Genomic DNA, 24572 nt, shown 5'->3' with positions numbered 1-24572 from the left:
AAACACATCAGTGTAACCACACTTTGCATGCAAATTCTTGTCACTGAATAAGGAAAAGTCAAAGAACTTCTTGGAGAAAAAGAGAGGGTAACCAGTATTTCAGACAACTCCAAAAGTGGAAACAAATGAACCCATAACATAATATGAGGGTAAAAAAATGCAGTGAAAAACAACCATTTCATTGAGTATGCCTCTGATACCCACGCCTGATGCTATACCCCTGAGTAGTAGGAGGAGGCTATTATTCAGATTCCTATATTTTTGACAATTCATGAATATTTCATGACAGGCAGTGGTGTATAAAAGCAGAGGCTACACCTAGTTGCTTCAAGGATAGTGACTGATCACTTAATAAGTGACTTATTGTCATATTTCCAGCCATGTAGGCATATGCAGGATAAACTAATAGAAATTCATCAATGTGGTACTATTTTTCATTTATCATTAAGAAACAACTTGCAAGAAAAAGGCTTCTCATTGCTTCAGAGTCCTCTGTAATGATGGAAAATTCCTCTGGACAGTTCGTGTTTGTGCTTCATGGACTGAATGATACAAGGACAAACAAACAGATTTACTTTGCATTTGGTCTCTTGATTTACATTTTAACAATGTTTGTGAATTTTACACTAATTATTACAATTGCTTTAGATAAAATGCTTCATGAACCCATGCATCTGTTTATATGCAGCTTATATGTGAATGGAATATGTGGTGCTTCTGCTTTCTATCCAAAGATCCTTGCTGATCTTTTATCAGAATCTATTACTACCTCATATGTAAGTTGCTTGGTACAGACATTTACAATTTACTGGTATGTTTTTTGTGAATTCACATGTCTAACAGTGATGGCTTATGATAGGTATGCAGCGATTTGCAAGCCCTTGGAGTATCATTCTATTATGACACATCAGAAGGTGCTAAAATTGTTGCTTTTCACCTGGCTCTTCTCCCTACTGGAATCCTGTTTTGGGGCTGCGCTGACAATCCGACTACCCTTATGTGGTAAAGACATTGACAAGATTTACTGCTCTAACTGGGAGATTGTAAAGCTTGCTTGCACAGATGTGACAGTGAACAATGTTTATGGATATTTCATGGTATTTTCTCATGTTTCCCAAGCTGTGTTTGTGATTATTTCCTACATTCGCATCATAGGAGCATCTTTGAAATCCAAGACAGAGCAGCTTAAATTCATACAGACTTGCCTTCCTCATTTAATCACCCTCATAAACTTCAATATTTCTCTGGTATTTGATGCTATGTATGCTCGCTATGGCAAAGCTCAGGAACTACAAGCTCTGCGCAATGTATTGGGAATTGAGTTTCTTGTTGTACCTCCTCTCCTGAATCCTATCATATATGGAGTAAAAATGGCAAAGATACGACACCGGCTTGTGCAACTGTACAGCCACAAACGCAAAGCAGTGCAATAAAGCTGTGAATCAATACAAGTAAATACAAGGCACAAAAATGATGGTATTTTGCTAATTGACAGAAAACTGTTAAACCACAGTTCTGCTATAATTTTGACCCACTAAAATGTCCTCTCTGTCTCACCTAACCTAGATGTAAGAACCAGTTTACATAGATAAATGTTTTGTAAGGTGTTCAAAAATGTAAGATGTCTAATATATTATACCTGTCAAATACATGGCATATCTGTATTAAGCTCATTTAGACAGAATGCATAATGTAACTCTCCACATTTCCCTTGGCTGTATAACTGAAAAGCACAGCATTTTTATTAGTGAGTTGACTTAATTATAACTGTGATTGTCCTCTATGCTTCTGTACTGTTGAATGCTTTCACTACCATGTTGTTCAAGGCATTTCTGTATGACAGTTTGCTGTGCTTGCAGTATTAATTCACTTTTGAATTTTGAATTTTAATTCACAGCCTGAAATTTTCAATACATACACTGCAACACAAAGAGCACATGTAGCATCACTACACTGGCTGTTGTTCTGAAACTGAATTAAGAGCATTAGAAAAATACTGGTTTAATCATGTCATACATCCAGGAGTAAAGAGCAAAACCATTTTTCTAGAGATAATGATTTGTATCATTATCTCCCTTCACTTTTATCTATTACTCATGTGTACATATATAAAATATATACTATTTGCATAAATGTATCTTTTTATAATATAGTACTTTCATTTATTGTGCATTTTCCTTTGAGAATCTGAGATTAAAGCTGAGCCATATGTTAAACCTGAATGATGTATTCAGCATGAATGCTGTGGTATCTTATGGTGGAAGCCAAACATTTTCTTACCATGTTTAACTAGACTGAGATAATACATCAAAATTTCATGTTAGGGGTTCTATATCTAATAAAAGTTGGCATCTCTTCAGTGCTAAAAATTCTGTAAAAATTATTTTTATAAAAAAATACAAAGAGTGTCTAAGATTTTTGGTTTTCATCAGTAAATTGTAAGCATATAGCAATAGGTGTAAGATCATAAAACCTATGTTCTGTTAGTTTGAGGTTAGCTTTAACCAAAAAAAAAAAAAAAACTTTCATTTAATGTAGTTACTGAGTAATTTGCCTTACAATTTGGGCATGTAAATTGAGATGGAACAACAAAAAGTACACCCAGGAGAACAAGTGATGCAATAATGCTTGGAGCACCCAGGAAAGGCCTAATCCTGTTTAAAGGATGGCTGGAGACTCACAGATTCGCCAAAAATACATCAGCAAAAATACAGTTGTTTAAAACTAATGTTCCACAGTGCATGATTGCAAGGATTTTAGGTATTTCACCCTCTAACACGCATAGGAGGTTGTAAGTGTATGCAGCCCTGAGAAGAGTGTAACCATGACAAAGATGAAAGCATCATTATTAAAGATATAAACTCACTTGGGGAGTTATTCTGTAGACTGTTTTGTTCCCTCATCATCTTTTGTAAACCTCACATGTCAGGCTTCCGAGTACCATGTTGCTTAAATGAACTCCTCTGGAGAGTTCATGTTTGTGCTTCATGGACTCAATGATACATAATTTGCTGCTATATTTTTTGTGAAATTAAATGTCATGGCATATGACCAATATGTAGCCATTTGTAAACCTATGGAATATCAGGCCATTTGAACAAACAGAAAGTGATGAAATTGTTGATTTTTATGTGTTTTTTCTCTGTACTAGAAACATCTGTTGGAATTGCACTGACAGCCAGGCTACCTTTATGTGGTAATGATATTGACAAGATTTACTGCTCTAACTTGGAGGTTGTTAAGCTTTCTTGCACAGACGTGACTGTTTGTCAAGTTGGATTCATCTTTGTCTCATATATTTGCATTATCAGGGCTTCTTTGCGTTCTAAGACAGAGCGGGTTCAATTCATGCAGACTTGTCTGCCTCATTTAATCACCCTCATCAACTTCACCATTTCCGTATCATTTGATGTAACAGAAGCCTGGGACTGCAAGCTCTGTGCAACATCAACAGGCTATCACATTTTCCTATCATGTCTCTAAGCACCTCATTAGTAAATGCTTGAAAAACAGAGGGGGCAAGAGAGAGCCCAAAAGGAATCACTTGGTACTCATAGTGCCCCCTAGTGGCCACGAAAGCAGTTTTCCACTCATCCCCTTCTTTTATTCGAATCAGGTTGTATGCACTTCTGAGATTGAGTTTGGTAATGTACTTGGCCCCTTTTAATTGTTCCAAAGCTACAGGCACTAGAGGAAGAGGATATGGATAACTCTTAGTGACTTGACTAAATGCTCGATAATCAATACAGGGGCGGCACGGTGGCGTGGTGGGTAGCGCTGTCGCCTCACAGCAAGGAGGGCCTGGGTTCGATTCCCTGGCCGGGTGACCGGGGTCCTCTCTGTGTGGAGTTTGCATGTTCTCCCCATGTCTGCGTGGGTTTCCTCCGGGTTCTCCGGTTTCCTCCCACAGTCCAAAGACATGCAGCCAATTGGATGTGCTAAATTGTCTCTAGGTGTGAGTGTGTGAGTGAGTGTCTGTGTGTCTGCCCTGCAATGGACTGGCGACCTGTCCAGGGTGTATCCTGCCTTCCGCCCGAAGACTGCTGGGATAGGCTCCAGCTCCCCCCCGCGACCCTGACGGAGAAGCTGACAGTAGATAATCACAGGTATCATAACAGATCTTGAGACCAACCCCTTTGTGGGTACATTCACCACATTAGTATACTCCACATGCTGTCCAGGAGTTGGTGCCTTTGTAGTTAAAAATAACAGTTGTTCAAATATGTTTCCTGTTACTGTTAAGATGTGTTGTTTCAGGGAAAGAATTTCTGATGAGGATACGGTGGGAAAACAAACCAATTTTTACCAAAATCCAAAACTCAAAGATTTTGAAGGAACATAAGAATTACTATGGAAAAAAGGATGCAGAGTCTCTGAAAGTGCCTCTATAGTTTCTACAATACTTCAGAAACATAATGTATGTTATATTCATGACATGATGGACAAAACTGTCATAAGACGTTGGCCTGTGTGGGAATGTTAAGGGAATTTCTTCCATTTTGGTAGTGTTGGCGTGAGCATGGGTTTTACCTTACAAAAATCGGATCAGACTCCAAGAGCCAGATGCACACTTGAGCACTTTTATTTCCAAGTAGAGACGATACAAGTAGAAAAAGCAAAAACAAACTCTGAACAAAAAGAAAATAAACCAAATAAATTCAGAACTGAGCGGCCTGCACCAATCCATGCAGTTCTGGCTGGTCTCCACCGGCACCCAGCAGCCAGCTAGTGTCGGTGGCCGCAAGGCCACATAGACACGACCATTGTCCTCTACCCAAAGGAAAGGGGGAAAAAAAAAAAAACCAAGAAAGAAAAATCCCCCTTATAAACCTCTAGCCCCACCCCAAACATTAGCATGATCCATTCCCGGGCTAGCAGGGGTTACAACATACAAAACACACAACATAACACGATGGCCATCTTACACAAATAACAATAACAACAACAACAACAACAACACTACACAATCATGATCTAGTGATGAGTCTTAATTTCTACACCTTATAACCATTCTATCTTTCCTTTCCCCTTTAGGTTCCCGGATTACCCCCCCCCCCCCCCCCCCCCCCCCCCGGAAGGCGCCCGCGTTCCCCTAAGGAACAGGACCGAAGAGATCACAGGTAAGTATCACATACATCAATCGTTTAATTTAAAAACAAGTACTTAAATATCTTTTATAACACTGGTGATGGGGTAGACCTACTGACCCCATCACACACCCCCCACCCCCTTAGACTAAGTCACTCACTAGAGGGACGTGAGAGGAAATCAGCAGTCACATTATGCGCCCCCTTCCGGTAACGCACCTGGAACTTAAAAGATTGCAATGAAAGATACCACCTCGTTATTCGAGCGTTGCTGTCCTTCATCCTCTGCATCCATTGCAACGCCCGATGGTCGGTCTCCAGGATGAAGTCAGCGCCAGTCAGGTAATATCTAAGGGAATCAAGAGCCCACTTCACAACAAGGGCCTCTTTCTCTACTGTAGAATAGTTCATCTCTCGTGGAAACATCTTCCTACTGATGTACAGGACTGGCTGCAGCGCATCTGCTTCTCCCTGAAGCAACACAGCCCCTAACCCGCACCCTGAAGCATCAGTCTGGACCACAAACTGCTTCTCAAAGTCAGGGCTGCGCAGAACCGGTTCCGTACACAGAGTCTGTTTCAGATCTTTGAATGCCGCCTCACACTCCGGCGTCCACTTAACGCGCTGAGGCATGCCCTTTTTAGTCAAGTTAGTCAGTGGCGCCGCTCGGTCCGAGAAGTTCGGAACAAACCTCCGGTACCAGCCGACCAGGCCCAGAAAGGATCTTACTCGCCTCTTTGTGGTTGGCACTGGCGTGCGCCTGACCGCCTCCACTTTATCCACTTGCGGGCGTATCAGACCCCCGCCTAGGATATAGCCCAGGTAGGACACGGAGCTTTTGGCTAGATGGCACTTGGCTGGGTTGGCAGACAAACCTGCCTGCGCAATCTTCTGCAGGACCACCTTCAAGTGTCGTACATGCTCATCCCAGCTCATACTATAGACCACCACGTCATCGATAAACGCAGCCGCAAAGCCCTCTGTCCCCTTCAACACTTCGTCCATAAGTCTCTGGAATGTTGCACCCGCTCCATGCAGGCCAAAGGGCATGACCGCAAAATGGTACAGCCCAGATGGAACACGAAAAGCAGTCAACTCACGAGCTGCTGGGCAGAGCGGCACCTGCCAATACCCCTTGCACAAATCCAGAGTGCTTAGGTACTTCGCCTTCCCAAGTCACTCGATCAACTCATCTGCTCTAGGCATGGGGTATGGGTCAAAAGCAGAGACCGAATTGAGTTTAGAAAAGTCAATGCAAAATCTTAGGCCACCGTCCTTCTTAGGCACTAAGACCACCGGACTACACCACTCGCTCTTTGATGGCTCGATCACTCCCAGCTCTAGCATAGTTTGCACCTCCTTTTCAAGTCTGGAATCAGGCGTGCAGGCACTCTGCAGTTCGTCTGTCTGATTGGATCCGATTTCAGCAGACGAATGTTATGCTGCATAATGCTGGTCTTGCCAGGCTCATCCCTGAAAAGGTTTGGAGGAAACACGCTAACAAGGTCTTTCTGGTGCTGTGTGCTGAGATGTGACAGCTCGAGTGGGACATTATGTCCTATTGTACCTGGTAAGTATTGCTCTTTAAATTCTTCCTCTTCTTCAACTGCTCTTATCCACAGCTGTTCCGAAGTGCCCTGCTTGGGCTCTCCCACAGTCTCAGCATGTTGATATGGAAAGTTCTGTGTTGTTTCCTCCTATCAGGAAGCAACAGTTCATATGTGGTCTTGTTAACTCTACGCAACACTTCGTATGGGCCCTGCCACTTTGCCAGCAACGCAGTGTCTGAAGTGGGGAGAAGAATGAGAGCGCGATCTCCTGGCTGCAGCTCTCTGTCCTTTGCAAGCTTGTCATAGCCGCATTTTTGGCGATGCTGTGCATCCTCCATGTTGCTGAATTTCTTTATTCTTTAATCTGAATTTCTTTAGTGATAAAATTGAAAAAATTAGACAGACAATTCTGAACACACAGTTAAACTCCACAAACCTGGTGGCTTATAATTCCAGTCTAGACCCTGAGAATATTAGAGTCACTCCAGATAGGCTGGAATCGTTTACATTACTCCAAGAAAATGAACTAATCAAAATAGTCTCTTCTGCAAAACCATCGACCTGTATTCTGGACCCGATCCCTACAGGTCTACTCAAGGAAATCTTACCAGAAATAACTAAGCCTATTCTGTCAATAATAAACTCCTCTCTTACCCTCGGATATATCCCAAAAACTTTTAAACTTGCAGTAATTAGACCGCTGATTAAGAAAGCTAACCTCGATCCCTGTGAACTATCAAATTATAGACCCATCTCAAATCTCCCCTTCATATCTAAGATCCTGGAAAAAGTGGTAGCAAAACAATTAAGCCCTTATTTGCATAGGAATAATCTACACGAAAAATTTCAGTCTGGCTTTAGGCCACATCATAGTACAGAAACAGCATTAGTAAAAATTATAAATGATCTTCTATTATTCACGGACCAAGGAAATGTGTCGTTAGTCCTCCTTGACCTTAGTGCAGCATTCGACACAATAGACCACGCTATCCTACTAGATAGACTAGAAAACCTTGTAGGGGTAACAGGAACAGCTCTTTCCTGGTTCAGGTCCTACCTCAGCGATCGATATCAGTTTGTTAATGTAAAGGGTGAATCATCTGTTCGTGCAAAAGTAATTTATGGTGTTCCACAAGGTTCCGTTTTAGGACCTATATTATTTACAATATATATGCTACCACTAGGCACCATTATCAGTAAACACGGCATAAATTTCCACTGTTATGCAGATGACACCCAGTTATACATATCAAGTAAACCGGATGATAAAATTAAACTTGCCAAGATTGAGGACTGTGTAAAAGACATAAAAGATTGGATGTCAAATAATTTTCTGTTACTTAACTCAGATAAAACAGAGGTCCTGCTTCTTGGTCCAAAATTAGCCAGACACAGACTGTCTAACTCAACACTAAAACTTAACAATCTCTCAGTTTCATCAAGCCTATCTGTTAAAAATCTTGGTGTCATGATAGACGCTGATCTCTCTTTCGACACACATATATCTATTATCACTAGAACAGCTTTCCTGCATCTCCGCAATATCGCTAAATTAAGAAATTCATTATCTCTACAGGATGCAGAAAAGCTAGTTCATGCATTTATCACTTCAAGGCTAGATTATTGTAATGCCCTGCTGTCTGGATGTCACAGCAAAAGCCTTAACAAGCTTCAGCTAGTCCAGAACGCTGCAGCCAGAGTCCTCACAAGAACTAGGAAGTTTGACCATATTAGTCCAGTTTTATCAGCCCTGCACTGGTTACCAGTTAAATTTCGCATTGATTATAAAATTCTATTACTGACTTATAAAGCTCTAAACGGACTCGCCCCTCAGTACCTGAGTGAGCTCCTCTCCTACTATGAACCATCACGCCTACTTAGATCACAAGGTGCTGGCCTACTACTGGTACCTAGAATAAATAAAGCTACATCAGGGGGGAGAGCTTTCTCATACAAAGCCCCCCAGCTCTGGAATAATCTTCCTGCCAATGTTCGGGAATCAGACACAGCCCCAATCTTTAAGTCTAGGCTAAAAACTTATTTGTACAGTCAAGCATTTGGTGATTAGTCTTCCCTGTCAGGTCTAGACCTGCTGGAGTCTACACTCTATGCTCTGTTTTACTGTAATCTGTGGTCAGCCACTCTTTACAGTATTAACTCTTTTTTTTTTTCTTCTCCTTTCTCTGCCGAGCTGATCAGCTGCCCATCCTGTGCGCCTGATGCTGTTGCCTCTACTGCCTTGATTGGTGCTGCTGCTCACCAGCCTTCTGGACCGGTTTGACCACCACTGAGCTTCTTGCTGTACAGCGCTGTGCAGTCCTCACCCTCAGATCTCTCTCTTTCTTTTCCCACTTTACTATAATACTTCTTACTAATAATGTTCGCTGTCCGGTGTCGACCATAGGAGGATGGGTTCCCCTTCTGAGTCTTGGTTCCTCTCAAGGTTTCTTCCTCTTTTAGGGAGTTTTTCCTTGCCACCGTTGCCGCTGGCTTGCTCATGGGGGCTCGGACCCGGAGTTTCTCTCTTCTTTTCTCTTCTCTCTGTAATACTGATTGTTCTGTAAAGCTGCTTTGTGACAACACCTGTTGTAAAAAGCGCTATATAAATAAATTTTGCTTGCTTGCTTGCTTGCTTGCTCCTGACCAACTCCACCAACTGAGCCATCTTGTCCCTCATCTTGAGCACGTACGACAGCACATTGCTGTTGTAAAAAGCGCTATATAAATAAATTTTGCTTGCTTGCTTGCTTGCTCCTGACCAACTCCACCAACTGAGCCATCTTGTCCCTCATCTTGAGCACGTACGACAGCACATTGCTCTTTTGCTCCTTGCCTTGCCCCTCCCAGGTTTCCTTCAAAACATCCAGAGGGCCTCTCACTTCTCTACCATACAGGAGGTGGAAGGGTGAGAATCCTGTAGATGCTTGGGGCACTTCCCTGTAGGCGAAGAGCAGGTATGGCAGCCATGTGTCCCAATCAGCACCAGTCTCTGAAACAAACTTCTTGAGCATACATTTCAGAGTTTTGTTAAAGCGCTCTACGAGCCCGTCAGTCTGAGGATGGAATGGAGTGGAATTCAAGCCTTTTATGCCTAGCAGTGAGAAGACCTCTCTAAGCTGTTTAGATGTAAAATTGGTGCCCAGATCCGTTAATACCTCCCGCGGTATCCCCACTCTAGAAATTAGCTCAATCAAAGCGTTAGCTATTTGCCGCGTTTTCACTTTCCTAAGTGCGAACGCCTCCGGATATCTAGAGGCATAATCACTAATCACAAGAATGTAACGGTTACCAGTCCTACTTCTAGGAAGAGGACCAACCACATCCATAGCAATACGAGAAAATGGAACATCAATTATGGGCATGTTAATCATGGGGACCCTGTCAGACTTCTTCTGAGGAGCTGTCAATTGACACTGAGGGCATGTTCTACAAAACTCTACTACGTCCAAATGTAAACGTGGCCAGAAAAATCTGGCGGCTATTCTGTTCAGAGTTTTATCCTGTCCCAAATGACCTGCCTACGGCTCCGAATGACCCATTTTTAGCACGTTCTGTCGCATACAGGTAGGTACTACAAGCTGCTCAACATCATTTTTTCACTCTGTATAAAATGTTGTTTCTCACAACGAACTGCATGTCACATTTACTCAAACTGTTGCCTTGGCTGCATTTTAAAAACAAAGGTTTTAGAGACTCATCTTGTTCCTGTAGCTCTCTGATGTTACCTGGGATGTCTCCCGTGCTACCTTCAGGCTCAATTAGCTGCTCTACCATAACCGTGCCTCTAACTCTATCCCTCCTCCTCTCTTTACGAGACTTTTTGGATTTGGGGGTTTCATTAAAGGGCAGTTCTTGCATTATCAAAGAATTTTCAATCTGACTCTGTTTAGCCTGTCCACGAGTGACCACATAAGCCTCTGCTGTATTACATGTAGCAGCTAACAAATCAATTAGAATGGGCAGATCTCTACCCAGAATAACTGCATATGGCGTTTTCTCCAAAACACCTACATTCAGCAAGTAAGTTTGACCATCAATTTCAATGTTCACATCAGCAGTTGGGTAAATTTGCTCATCCCCATGAATACATTTGACTCTCAACTGAGATTCATGTTTCAATTGGACATTTGGTACACATTTTGCTGCCACTAACGTCTGACTGGCTCCCGTGTCTATCAATGCTTTAACCATTTTGTTGTCTATTTTTACATTGATTACAGACCCTTTATTGTCTACTGCAGGTATAAAGCTATTCTCTTTCACTGGTGAATAACACAGACGACCTGAGCTATTATGTGACGCAGGGCATGCACTCATTTTGTGTCCAAATTGGTTACAATTGAAACATTTAACTTTTTCAGAGCGATTTTTACCACAAGCTGAATCCCTGCTTGTTTGTCTATTCGAGTTACGCCAGCTCCCCTGTGTAGCTGTATTGCTAAATTGCGGCTTAGTTCCACCCCAGACCATGCCCCCAGACCCACCTGATTCATGGTGATGGCGTGGTTTGTTTACAGTCTTCCCCAGCGTGAATGCTCCGTCCGCTAGCCTCGCAGATACAAACGCCTCCGCCATGTCTACGGCTTCCTCAGCCGTGGATGGATTCCGCTCGATGATCCAACGCCTCAGCTCAGGGCTTACCATGCTCAGGTACTGCTCCATGATGATCGTGGCTCCGATCTCCTCCTTACTTTTTGCCTGCGGGGTCATCCACTTTTCATAGAAGGATTTGAGCCTAGTGAACAGCTCTCTTGGGGTCTCGCCATCTTGTACTACGCAGTCTCTGAATCTTTGGCGGTAAGTCTCTTTATTGATCTCATACTTTCGCAGGATAGCGCCCTTGATTTTGCTGTAATCTCCCGTTTCTTCTCCTTCCATGGCTACATAGGCGGCTCGTGCTTTGCCGTCTAGCAGGGGGACAAGGTGTACTGCCCAGTTCTCAACTGGCCATTTAGCCGCTTGAGCCATACGCTCGAACATAGTCAAATACTGCTCAATGTCATCTGACTCTTTGAGCATTGGCATTCTTGGCGACGGCCACATCGCATTTGTTGCAAACTGCTGTTGGGGTGGACTTGCGGCGTTACTCCGCTGTGTACCACTGGTTGTGTGAGTTCTTCGCAGGATCTGACTCTGAGCTGGTTCGTTCGGCTCCTTGCCCGCCTCATTCTCTCGACTCCTTTGATTCTTTTCCACGTCGCGTCTGTGCACTTCTTTCAGCAAGCTGAACTGGTGCTGCATTGTCCGCCATCTTTGTTCATTTTTAGCTGCTTCTTTTCGCATGAGGTCCTCTTTCCCTCTCTGCTCCTTCATGAAGTCTTGCAGCATACCGCATACTTGCTCGAGATTATATACCGAACTGCACGGTGTCAGCTCTATGGGTTGATTACTTGACTCGTCTTCTTCCGCTCTCTGCTCACCTTGTTGTGAACTCTGTGTGGCCAGCTGTTTCTTTGGAGCCATTTTCCGTTAAGAGTTGTCTTGAGTTCTAGCTGGCTTCACTTCGCGTCGCTTCCTTGTGTTCGCCTTCAAGACTGTTCCGCTGCCACCATTTATGGGAATGTTAAGGGGATTTCTTCCATTTTGGTAGTGTTGGCGTGAGCATGGGTTTTACCCTACAAAAATCGGATCAGACTCCAAGAGCCAGATGCACACTTGAGCACTTTTATTTCCAAGTAGAGACGATACAAGTAGAAAAAGCAAAAACAAACACTGAGCAAAAAGAAAATAAACCAAATAAATTCAGAACTGAGCGGCCTGCACCAATCCATGCAGTTCTGGCTGGTCTCCACCGGCACCCAGCAGCCAGCTAGTGTCGGTGGACACGACCATTGTCCTCTACCCAAAGGAAAGGGGAAAAAAAAAAACCAAGAAAGAAAAATCCCCCTTATAAACCTCTAGCCCCACCCCAAACATTAGCATGATCCATTCCCGGGCTAGCAGGGGTTACAACATACAAAACACACAACATAACACGATGGCCATCTTACACAAATAACAATAACAACAACAACAACAACAACACTACACAATCATGATCTAGTGATGAGTCTTAATTTCTACACCTTATAACCATTCTATCTTTCCTTTCCCCTTTAGGTCCTGTACCAGTTGTTCCACCATTGTGGCCACACAATCGTCCAGCAACACATATGCCTTGGGCCATTTAGTGAAATAATACATAGTGGTTTGTGGCCTTGGTGGTGGGAAAGGGTCCCAAGACATCCATGGCTATTCCTTCCATCAGGCCACTGGAACAAAGGTACTGCTATAGAGCATGCAACAGCTGCGGTGGCCCTTGGTTGCGCCACATCCAGTAAAACATGCTTTAGGGTCTTGCTTATCCCAAAGTGCCCCACCACATCCAGCACTGTTTCAAACAGGCTGTGCAGCACTAGCAACTACCAGATATGCATAGTAGCCACTGGATTCTTCCATATATATTACAGCAGCATGTAATCAGAGGCTCTCCCTACCTGCTTAATTTAAAAGTCAAAATGCAAAATTTAAAAGCACCATTGTCACAAGCACTTTCAAGGCTGTTAAAGATTATCAGTATATCTTTATAACTTCAACTCTACAACATGTTCACATCACTGTGAAAAGTGTGCATGGTAATTTCATGTCTGGAATTTCATGACTTGAAGTTCATTCTTTGTTGAGTGTACTTAAGTAAAAATTCAGGTTAATTTTTACTTTCAAACGATGAAAGTTCAAATTATATTTTGTCACTTACAATATTTACTAATTACTTTTTTGTGTTTTATTTCATTATGTTGCTCTCTGTGGCCATTTGCTGTCATGCTGAATTGTACTCCTGTAGAGATATGATCCACCTCATTTCTTGGTCCTCTGCCTCTTAAAACTGCGTGTTCCAGGTCAATGAGGCGTCAGATCATGCACAGCATGATGGAAACACCACAGGGCCAAAATTGGCACAGTCCTACCACATTCCCCCACATTACACAGTCATTTTGCTATTGCTTGCTCATCTGCTGGCTGTACTACATGATTATTCTCTATACTCTCCTGTACTTGTGAGACGACAGCACCAATTTGTGTCTGTGGCCACATGCCTTCGGAAATGCCAGTGTCAGCACCTTACACAGATGAGCACAGGGGGCACTAAATGCAAACCTGCTCTCAGCTTAATTATTCCAGCATAAAAGGGCACCCTTTTCAGTAAGCTGGTATAACATTGTGGAAATGTCAGTGAATCCATGCATTAAGCTCAGTACAAAGCCAAGACAAGAAAGCAGCATAGCTCACCAACACTCTGTGTGAGAGCCACTCAGTGTGCATCTTCCCCAATTCTGCTTCCACCCCAGTATTAATCACTTTGTGGTAGAGGAAGCTAACATGCCATTGAAGGAAATTACATTTCTTAGGATGTACATGGAGGCTTGCAAATATCCTGCAATACCAGCTCCAAAATTACGGTTGCCCAATCAGTTTCTGGTGTGTGTACCAGCACGTCATCAAGATAGATGATGCACTAGTCCCTAGGAATACTGACTAACACTCACTCCATCAGCTGCCCAAATATAGCAGGTGCATTTTAGAGGCCAAGGAACATTACTGTAAACTTTCCAGAGCACGGGGCCCAGTGTCAATGCTGTCTTTCTCTTGCATCCAGAGAGAGCATCCATCTGCCGCATGTTGATTTTCTACACCTCAGAATCAGGATAGCCCTTCATGATTTTGGCTCCTGTCATTGACAAAAAATCATATAGCAATAATGCATGCTTCCCATATGGATGTGAACCAAAATGCACGCTCTCAATAAAGCCCTTCCAGCATGACTGGTACCTGCTTCCTCCGTCTCATGTCAACAGTAATGGACCAGCGTTGGACATTGGTAGCCTCCCAGCCATCTGACATACCTCTTCAAGTGTGGTAAAGCATGTCTATCCACAGCAGAGAGATTATTGAGCCTAAGTGTATAAACGCAATGAGCAGCCATCAATGCTCCACTCTATCCAAAGCCTGCGGTGGCAATTGCTCCTTCCAGCAATTCCAGCTGTTGGCCACTGCTGCTCCTCCCAACATCGGCCACTGCTGCTCTGCCGCTCCTCTCACCCTTGTCCACTGTCACTCCAGTAATTTCACCTCTATTGCTCTCTACTCTTCTTCACCAGAAGAAGAGTTAGGTGAGGTCAGAATTTCTGCTTTAAAAAGCAAATAAAAATAGGAAGCATGTCACTCCTAGCCCTACTCTTTCTGTTACTAACAGAAACCCACTTTAACTAGTCCTCAATCAGAAGAGAATAAAAAATAAATACATACACACCCTTTAACCAAAGAACAGCAACATACAACATGAAACCAAATAAACAGTCTCTCTTTACTGGAGGCACATGCGTTCCATGAGCCTCTTCAACTGGCATTTTGCATAGCAAGGCTAAAATTCTCAAGAGAGACCCTATTGTAGCCATCCTAATATCATATCTATATTGTCACTAGGGGTGCGGGAAAAACTCAATTCTTAGATGCATCGCAATGCAGACGGGAACGATTCTGTATCGATTCATAAATGCCGAAAATCAATTTTATAAATATTTACTTTATACCGTAATGTTGACAGAACATAAAAAACAGAACTTGGAAGTGGGTAAGTGCAGTGCCCAGACAGTCTCTGGTGGCATGTAACAAAAACGCATATGGATGAGCGAGAAATCCGACCAAAAGCCAGGTTAGATCAGGGGTCACAACCCAAATGTTCAGAAGAGACATTTTGTCCTTTCAACAAAAATCAAACCACCTTGGGAGCCACAGCATTTGATGTCCAGTATGGCTCAAGATGTGCTGATGTCCTAGTATAGGCTAAAAAACAAATGAGAACATGGACTTACTTTGCTTTAGCTCAGCTACAGTCACTTTCTTCCCATCTCCACCAGAAAACCTTTCCTCAGAAGTAGAATAGCTTATTGTAATATGTCTCTCATTGCTTCTTATTCTCCAGATTCTTGTTCAGATTCTTTTTTCCATTCCACCTTAAATTCTGACTGAGGCGCTGAATGTAAATGCAGCACCATTTAGGGTGGAATGGGGAAATTCGAAAGAGAAGCGTCTTCATCTTTGCAACTTTTTAGTGTTTGACAGTGTCTTGTTGCAGATTTAACATTCCAGGAATCCGACTGTGCTGCTTATAAATGCGAACAGGTCAATTTGTTTCCAGATGTTCATCTTAAATCTCTTTGCCTTTTTGTAGCTAGCAGCGAAGTCTTGCCTGGCTAGTATGTGACCTGCAGTCTTCTCAGTCGTTGAGAACCAGGGCTTTCGCACTATGTTGCACGCTTTGGAGCCGAGATTCAGTGTCAAGTCTCGAAAATATTTTACTGACACAGTGACCTCTGACTTTCTACAATGAGACCTAAATTGAAATTAAACGGGTAGGACGGCTGTAACATGGTGCATGGACATCGACTGCCACTGGATCTTATGCCACCCTAACAGCACATTTTATGGCAGATTAGTAGCAGCAGCGTCTCAAACAAGAGCAGTGAATGAGAGCCTTCTAGATCCCTTCCATTTGATTAGATATTGGAAGTAAATATATTATGGATCATTACAAATACTTTGCTTTAAAACTATTGAGTCCCCACACAGTGAGAAAATAGACATCCTGTGTAGAAAAAAAGATGCATCGATAATTGTTTTATAATCACATGGCAGCCCTCTGAATCGTATTTGAATCGAATTGTGAGGTGCCTGAAGATTCTCACCCCTAATCTGCACTATTCACTTTTATGATTATCTATGTTTGACAACATAGAGTCAAGTGTCAAACCCTGGACAAAAAAAAAAAAAAGTAAAGACCTCTGAAACTAATTTTTATGTATTGTCATGCAGTCATATGTGGTCATAACTGTTCCTTGTCAAGCCCAATCTAATTCTCCCTGGAAATGTCCTGTGCTGTCCACAGGGGGGTAGGACAGTTTATGCACATATTCACACACATATAAGTGTACATGGTAGAGGAGCACCTTATGGCTACTTCCAGCAGCACTTTTGTTCCCTGTCAAGACAATTAATTAATCTAAAGGACAATGGAAAATGGAACTCTCTTTTATTTCTCCATGTTTGAAAATATGGGAGAGTTTCGATTTCTTTTTTTCAGTTTGTTATTTATTGTATACTTCTTAATTGTATTCTTTAATGTAACCATCATTTTGATAATAGTTATGGAAACTGCACTGCACCAGCCTATGTACATTCTGATTTCATGTTTGTCACTCAATTCACTTTATGGTACTGCTGGCTTGTTTCCAAGATTACTAACTGATTTATTATCCTACACACACACAATTTCTCGCCATGCATGTCATATACAAGCTTTTGTCATTTACACTTATGCATCAAATGAATATACAATCTTAACTTTAATGGCATATGATAGATTTGTTGCTATTAGTAAACCCTTACAATACCACAGTATAATTACACCTAAGAATCTTGCTGTTATGATTGCTCTGGCATGGATTTGTCCAATGTTTTCCATTGGTATTGGATTTATTTTGACTGCTAGACTTAAACTGTGTGGGCATGCCTTAACAAAATTGTACTGCAGCAATTGGGTAATAGTAAGACTCTCCTGTTCTGATACTTCATTAAATAATATTTTTGGGTTTGTAGTGCTTATAGCAACAGTTTTCATCCCTTTGAGTTTTGTTTTGTTTTCCTATGTTAAAATTATTTTAATTTGTCAAAGAAACACATCAGAATTTAGAAGAAAAGCTTATCACACTTGTCTTCCTCACATAGTAACCTTTGTAAATTATTCAATAACTATTTTATGTGAGATCACATTCAGCCGCTATGAAGATGGGTTTTTTCCTCAAGCAATCGCTGTTATTTTATCTTTGGAGTTTTTGACCATACCCCCAATATTAAATCCATTGGTTTATGGCTTAAAATTTCCAGATCTTCACAGAAAATTTAAACACATTCTGAAAACATCCAAAAGAATTTATTCTAGCTAAACATGTGCTTTGGCATGGGTGAAATGTGAACTGCAGCCCATTACATTTAACTGTTTCATGCATGTAAGCATAATGTATTTTTAAATTTCATATAAAAGAAAAAACAAACATCTCCATTTCCTGAGAGATGCATTGTGAACTAGGCATTACCTATCTAACAACCAGAACACACCAGTGTTTGGCAGGCTGCATGACAACCCACAAAACATGTATAAAGGCTTAGTATTCAAAGTGCATCATCTGTTTTAAAGGTTGCTTTTATTTACCTTGATGTCAACCTATGACATACATGTCTGGTAACTTTTTTTTTTCGCCATCAGGTTGTCATGATACTTTTTAAATTAAATTACGTACCAAGTTATGACAACTATCTTTGTAGCTTGGTGAGTATCACACTAACATAATGCTGATTTTTGACATAGCTCAAAATGTATAAATGGTAAAATAAAATTTGCTTCACCCCAGGGCCTCAAAAATGTTCACTTTTTTTTAGCCATCCTGTTGTGGCAAATTATGTCATCAGCATCATGCCACAAAAGAAAATCACTACCACCTGACATAGCTGTTACATGAACTTGATGTCAAAGCTGCCAAATACAACCATAAAGATGCATAAAATATTTGTTTATTCCCAATATGGCATTTTCTAAACATTAACTCAAGTCTTAAAAGGAAACCTAGCTAGTATGACTTGTAAACCTCAATATGAGTTAAATATCATAAACTATTAAAATATTTTGTTAAAATTCTATAAAATATTGTATTTCCTATAAAATCTATGGAGATATTTGACATGTTTGACACATGGGAGTCACCATTATTTTAAAAATGCAATGCATTTTGGGTGGCAAACAAGGTGCAAAATACAGGGATCCAGGACCTCTTGGACCCCCTGGATGTCTCAAATCAACATTCTGGGGGATCACTGACATAATAATAATAATAATAATAATAATAATAAGTTGAACTTATATAGCGCCTTTACACAAAACCCAAGGTCGCTTTACAAAATGCATATCACCTTACACAAGGCCCGAGGAAGATGCAGGAGAAAAATGAAGGAGAAAAAGATGAGATTTCAATAAAGATTTGAAATGAGAAAGAGAAGAGGTAGAGCGAAGAGAGAGAGGAAGAGAGTTCCAGAGCAAGGGGGCCGCAACACTGAAGGAACGACCACCCATAGAGCTGAGCCTGAACCTAGGGACCACTAGAAGGCCTGCTTCCGAAGACCTGAGGTTACGAGTGGGCTTGTAGGGTATTAGAAGGTCGAGTAAGTATGCAGGAGCCAGGCCATGAAGTGCCTTGAATGTGAGAAGTAGAATTTTATAGCGAATACGTAAAGTAATGGGCAGCCAATGAAGTCTCTGAAGAACAGGAGTAATGTGCTCAGATTTTTTAGTGTATGTGAGAATCCGTGCTGCAGAATTTTGCACTATTTGTAACAACCTAAGTGACTTAGCGGGGAGCCCATAGAGCAATGAGTTACAATAGTCCAGGCGAGAAGTAACAAAAGCATGGACCAGAGACTCAGCTGCAGCCGGGGACAGTAAAGGACGGATACGTGAAATATTGCGAAGGTGGAAAAATGCCGACCTAGACAGAGACTTGATGTGTGGTTCAAAAGACAAAGAAGGGTCAAAAAGAACACCTAGGTTTCGGACAGTGACAGATGGAGTGATTGTAATATAATTTACAGTGAGAGCAAGATTTTTGAGAGCGTTAACAGTTGACTTGGAGCCAGTAACTATAAACTCGGTTTTGTGTGCATTTAAAGAAAGAAAATTTGCCCTAAGCCAGGAGTTCAGGTCAGTAAGACATCTATTTAACTGGGGTGGGGGAAACAGTGCTGCTGGTTTGAAGCTGAGATAGATCTGAGTATCATCAGCATAGCAATGAAAGTGTAAATTGTGACTACGAAAAATATAACCGAGGGGGAGAATATAGATTATAAAAAGGAGGGGACCAAGGACGGAACTCTGAGGGACACCATGTTCAATGGGCACTGTGTCAGACGTATGGTTCCCAATTGAAATAAACTGAAGCCTGTTAGTCAGATACGAGTGGAACCAGGATAGTACGGTTCCAGAGAGACCAATCTCAGTGAGCCTAGTTAAGAGAACATTGTGATTTACTGTGTCGAAAGCAGCAGTGAGATCAAGAAGCAAAAGAATGGAGATGCAACCTGTATCCGCGGAAAGGAGAAGGTCATTTAGGACACAGAGAAGAGCAGTCTCTGTGCTATGATGCAAACGAAAACCAGATTGAAATTTTTCAAATAGATCATTAGAGTTCAAAAAATCAAGCAGCTGGGAAGCCACGACCTTTTCTAGAACTTTAGAGATGAATGGGAGATTTGAAATAGGCCTGTAATTGCTCAAAATTGTTATATCTGAGTCAGGTTTCTTAATGATAGGTGTGACAGCTGCTGTTTTTAAAGACACAGGAACATATCCAGAAGTGAGTGAAAGATTAACCAAGTGGCATATTGGTTCGGAAAAGATAGAGACACAGCGTTGAAGAAGATGGGTAGGAACAGGGTCCAGTCGAGAGGATGAAGTCTTAGAGTTAGCTATAATATTGACAATAGAAGTTGAGTCAGTCAGAGAGAAATTTGAAAAAGAAAGTGACAGAGTTGGAGAGAAAACGATAGGCCCATGGTAGTCAACAGGGGTATTCAACAGGTCTTTATAGATGGTTGACACCTTGTTACCGTAGAATTTCAGAAAGGCATTACATAGATCAGTTGAGGCAGTATTTGGAGTTGATGGGGGTCGCAGAAGCTTATTTACCACTGAAAACTGAAGCTTGGGATTCTGACCAGCAGCACTGAAAACATCCGCGTAGTATGACATAAACTTACTATGATGTAAAACAGATGCTCAAATATTAATTCAGGGAAAGATTATTGTTTAGTCTGCTTCATCAATGAAATGGTAGACTTCTGTCTTTGGTATTCTTAACTAGCTAGAGATGCAAAAATGGTCTGCATCAAGGTGGCGCTGCAGCAAATTGGGTCACACAGTTGATCCTTCATAGCCATTTCCCAAAAGACTGACGGAAAGAATTGTTACTCATTTTTAAAACCTTTGACAAATACAAGATGTGTAAGATCTCAACTAATGTGTGGAGCCATATTACCAAACTAGCAAAAGCATTTCCAAGAGAACAAATAAAATTAACAATAAAAATTTTGTTGCCATTGAAGCTAGCATCAGAACCGCTATGCCAATTAAGTTACCAGCCAAGAAATGCTAGAGTAACCACCCACATGGGACCCTGTGTGTCTCTAGGCTGGCATGGGTACTCTACCAGAGTGGCTCAGTCCCCCACAATCCTATGCCACACAATATGCTTAATTTACATAATAAACACATAATAGACACTGGGTGGCATTGTCCTGACCAGTGACAGTTCCAACATGCTCTGCAGAGCATCCAGAGGCACTGTTGTTGCTTTCAGTGGCTCTGTGCTCTAGGTGGCGCTATTCACACTTGGAGAGGCTCATGGGTGCGCTCTAGAGAACCATGCTGCAAGGCCAATGGGGGCAGCTCTGGGGTGCTCTCCAGGGCACCAGGGTGTACTGTCAATGCTTGTGGTGGCTCTGGGGTGCTCTCCAGAGCATGAGGTGGTGCTGTTGACATTTTGTCAAAGGGCAATAAACAAATTACTATTAAACTTAACAGCTTTTCTACACATATGGAGAGGAGACAGAAGTAAGAAAAATGTTTGTGGACAAACAACTTTGGCTGTTTCTGACTGGTTATCATCTTGCTCTGTCTTCTTTGATTCACCAGAGGAAAGCTGATAGGAAATTAACTTTAATACAACTGTGTGGATGAAGACCCAGCAGTCATGCCCCAATCCCAACTTTTTTGGAATATGTTGTTGATATCAAATTCTAAATGAGTGTATATAAAAAAGGCTATAAAATTTCTTAGTTTCAACATTTGATGTTGTCTTTGTAGTATTTTTGAATTCGGGTATTCCAATCACTTCCATGGCCACAGGTATATAAAACCAAGCACCTAGCCATGCAGACTGCTTCTACAAACATTTGTGAAAGAATGGGGCTCTCAGGTGCTCAGTTAATTCCAGTGTGGTACCGTGATAGGATGCAACGTGTGCAACAAGTCCAGTCATGAAATTTCCTCACTACTAAATACTCCACAGTCAACTGTCAGTGGTATTATAACAAAATGGAAACGATTGGGAACAACAGCAACTCAGCCACGAAGTGGTAGGCCACATAAAATGACAGAGCAGGGTCAGCGGATGCTGAGACACATGCTGTGCAGAGGTCGCCAACTTTTGCAGAGTCAATCGATATGGACCTCCAAACTTTGTGGCCTTCAGATTAGCTCAAGAACAGTGCACAGAGAGCTTCATGGAATGGGTTTCCATGGCTGAGCAGCTTCACATGATCAAGCACAATGCCACAATGCAAAGTATCGAATGCAGTGGTGTAAAGCACCACCACTGGACTCTAGAGCAGTGGAGAGGTGTTCTCTGGAGTGGGTCCGGGTTTGAAGGTTGCCAGGAGAACAGTACTAGTATGACTGCATTGTGCCAAGTGTAAAGTTTGGTGGAGAGGGGTTTACGGTGTGAGGTTGTTTTTCAGGAGTTGGGCTCGGTCCCTTAGTTCCAGTGAAAGGAACTCTTACTGCTTCAGCAGACCAAGAGATTTTGGACAATTTCATGCTCCCAACTTTGAGGATGGCCCCTTCCTGTTCCAACATGACTGTGTGCCAGTGCACAAAGCAAAGTCCATAAAGACATGGATGAGCAAGTTTGGTGTAGAAGAACTTGACTGGCCTGCCTCAACCCAACAGAATGCCTTTGGAGTGGAGCGGAGACTGAATGCCAGGCCTTCTTGGCAACATCAGTGTCTGACCTCACAAATGGTCAAAAATTCCCATAAACACAATCCTAAACCTTTTGGAAAGCCTTCCCAGAAGAATTGAAGCTAACATCATATGAAACCCTAAGAATGTGATGTCACTCATATGCATGTGAAAGCAGACGAGGGAATACTTTTGGCAATATAGTGTATCTTTCATATAGGCACACTTTCCCTTTCTCCTTCATCAATATGTTTAAAAATATCAGTAGTTTTTAATAGATGTCAGCTGCTGGTATGTGGAAATTAACCTCGCTTGGAGGGGGGACGGAGCCAGAGCTTGTGCGGGAGATTGAGAGGTACCAACTAGATATAGTTGGACTCACTCCACCCACAGTGTCGGCTCTGGAACCAAACTCCTTGATAGGGGTTGGTACCTCTCCTACTCAGGGGTTGCACAGTGTGAGAGGTGCTGGGCAGGTGTGGGAATATTCACAAGTCCCCAGCTGGCTGCTGTGCAGTTGGAGATGGTCTGGTGGATGAGAGGGTTGTCTCGATGCAAATTTAAATTGCGGAGAGGAAAATTCTGACTGTTGTGTGTGCTTATGCACCAAAGAACATGTCAGAGTATTCTGCCTTCTTGGAGCAAGTGGGCGGGCTTCTAGAAAGGGCCCCGCCTACAGAGTAGATATTCTTACTGGGAGACTTCAATGCTTAGCTGTGGCCAAAAGCTTGTGGGTGCCTGTCAGAGTGGTAACCCAAAAAACCCTCCAGTGGAGACCCGTGGTGAGGGAGGAAGTCAGGTTGAAGAAACAGGCCTTTAAGAACTGGATGGCCCAGAGGACTCCTGACTAAGCAGATAGGTACCGAAAGGCAAAAAAGGTGGCAGCGGCCATAGTGGAGGAAGCAAAATCCAAGGTGTGGGAGGAGTTTGGTGAGGCCATGCAAAAAAAAATGCAGTCGGCCTTGAAGAGGTTCTGGACAACTATCTGTCGACTGAGGAGCGGTCAGGGTGGCTTCATCCAAGATGTATTCGGCAGGAGTGGACCAACTCTGACATCAAATGAGGGTATTGTCGTTTGGTGGAAGGAGCACTTTGAGGAACTCCTTAATTCGAGACATGCCTCCCTCATAGGAGTCAGAGCCTGAGGCTTCTGGTGTGTTAAGTTCCATTTTCCTGTTGGAGGTCACTGAGGTAGTTAGCAAGTTCTTCAGTGGCAAGGCATTGGGGGTGGATGAGATTAATCTGGAAGTGCTTAAGGCTCTGGGGCCTGTTGTGCCTGAAACGCCTCATATCTTATGGACCTTGGAAACAGTACCCTTGGAGGGCAGACTGGGGTGTGGCCCCTATTTTTAAGAAAGGGGACCAGAGGGTGTGTGCCAACTACCAGGGTATCACACTGCTCAGCCTCCCTGGAAAAGTCTATGCCAAGGTGCTGGAGAGGATACTTGACAAATAGTTGGACCTCAGATTGAAGAGGAACAATGCAGATTCTGTCCCATGGAATAATGGACCAGCTTTTCACCTTCTCACAGAATATTGAGGGGGCATGGGAGTTTGCCAACCCAGTCTACACTTGTTTTGTGGACTTGGAAAAGGCTTAAAACAGTGTTCCCAGAGATGGAGGTCCTCTGGGAGTATGGGGTGCCGAGGCCATTCAATTTCTATGCTCCCGGAATGAGAGCTGTGTTTGCATACTCGGCATTAAGTCAGGCTGAGTGTGAAGCAGTTCGTATGCAGATCAGCACCTCCAAGTCTGAGTCCAGGGTCCTAGCCTGGAAAAGGATGGCATGCCCAAGGATGGTAAGGGGAAAGGACTTGGTGGAGGAGTTTATATATCTCGGGGTCTTGTTCACGAGTGATGGGAAGAGGGATCTTGAGATCGGCAGCAGGCTGTGACAGGCAGCAGAAGTAATACGGTCACTGTACTGGACTGTAGTGATGAAGAGCGAGCTGAATCATAAGGCGATGGCATGTGATACTGTGTGGGATTCTCTGCTCTCCCAACTGCTACTGTGATCCTATCTGGGCTAAGCAGTTAATGATGATCATGATGATGAATTAAAGGCACCAATTACTGATGAATGATATAACACTAAATTCATACAAAATACT

At 42.5% G+C, this 24572-nt stretch overlaps 2 protein-coding genes across 2 annotated transcripts; both read left to right on the top strand.

The window, feature by feature from the left end:
• Positions 1-497: 497 nt before the first annotated feature.
• LOC108413782 (olfactory receptor 4S2-like) lies at positions 498-1433 on the top strand. The gene has a single exon (XM_017686444.2). The coding sequence runs from the start codon at positions 498-500 to the stop codon at positions 1431-1433; it is 936 nt and encodes a 311-aa protein (XP_017541933.2).
• Positions 1434-16686: 15253 nt separating this feature from the next.
• On the top strand, positions 16687-17619 carry LOC108414495 (putative gustatory receptor clone PTE03). Its single transcript, XM_017687358.1, has one exon. The coding sequence runs from the start codon at positions 16687-16689 to the stop codon at positions 17617-17619; it is 933 nt and encodes a 310-aa protein (XP_017542847.1).
• Positions 17620-24572: the final 6953 nt, after the last annotated feature.

Source organism: Pygocentrus nattereri, chromosome 17, assembly GCF_015220715.1.
Source record: "Pygocentrus nattereri isolate fPygNat1 chromosome 17, fPygNat1.pri, whole genome shotgun sequence".
Lineage (NCBI taxonomy): Eukaryota > Metazoa > Chordata > Actinopteri > Characiformes > Serrasalmidae > Pygocentrus > Pygocentrus nattereri.
Note: the sequence above shows the minus strand (reverse complement) of the source record. Positions and strands in the feature narration are given on the sequence as shown.

What these genes read in the sequence shown, in the direction of transcription:
- LOC108413782 (XM_017686444.2), top strand. Translation starts at nt 498, where the DNA reads ATGATGGAAAATTCCTCTGGACAGTTCGTGTTTGTGCTTCATGGACTG.
- LOC108414495 (XM_017687358.1), top strand. Translation starts at nt 16,687, where the DNA reads ATGGAAAATGGAACTCTCTTTTATTTCTCCATGTTTGAAAATATGGGA.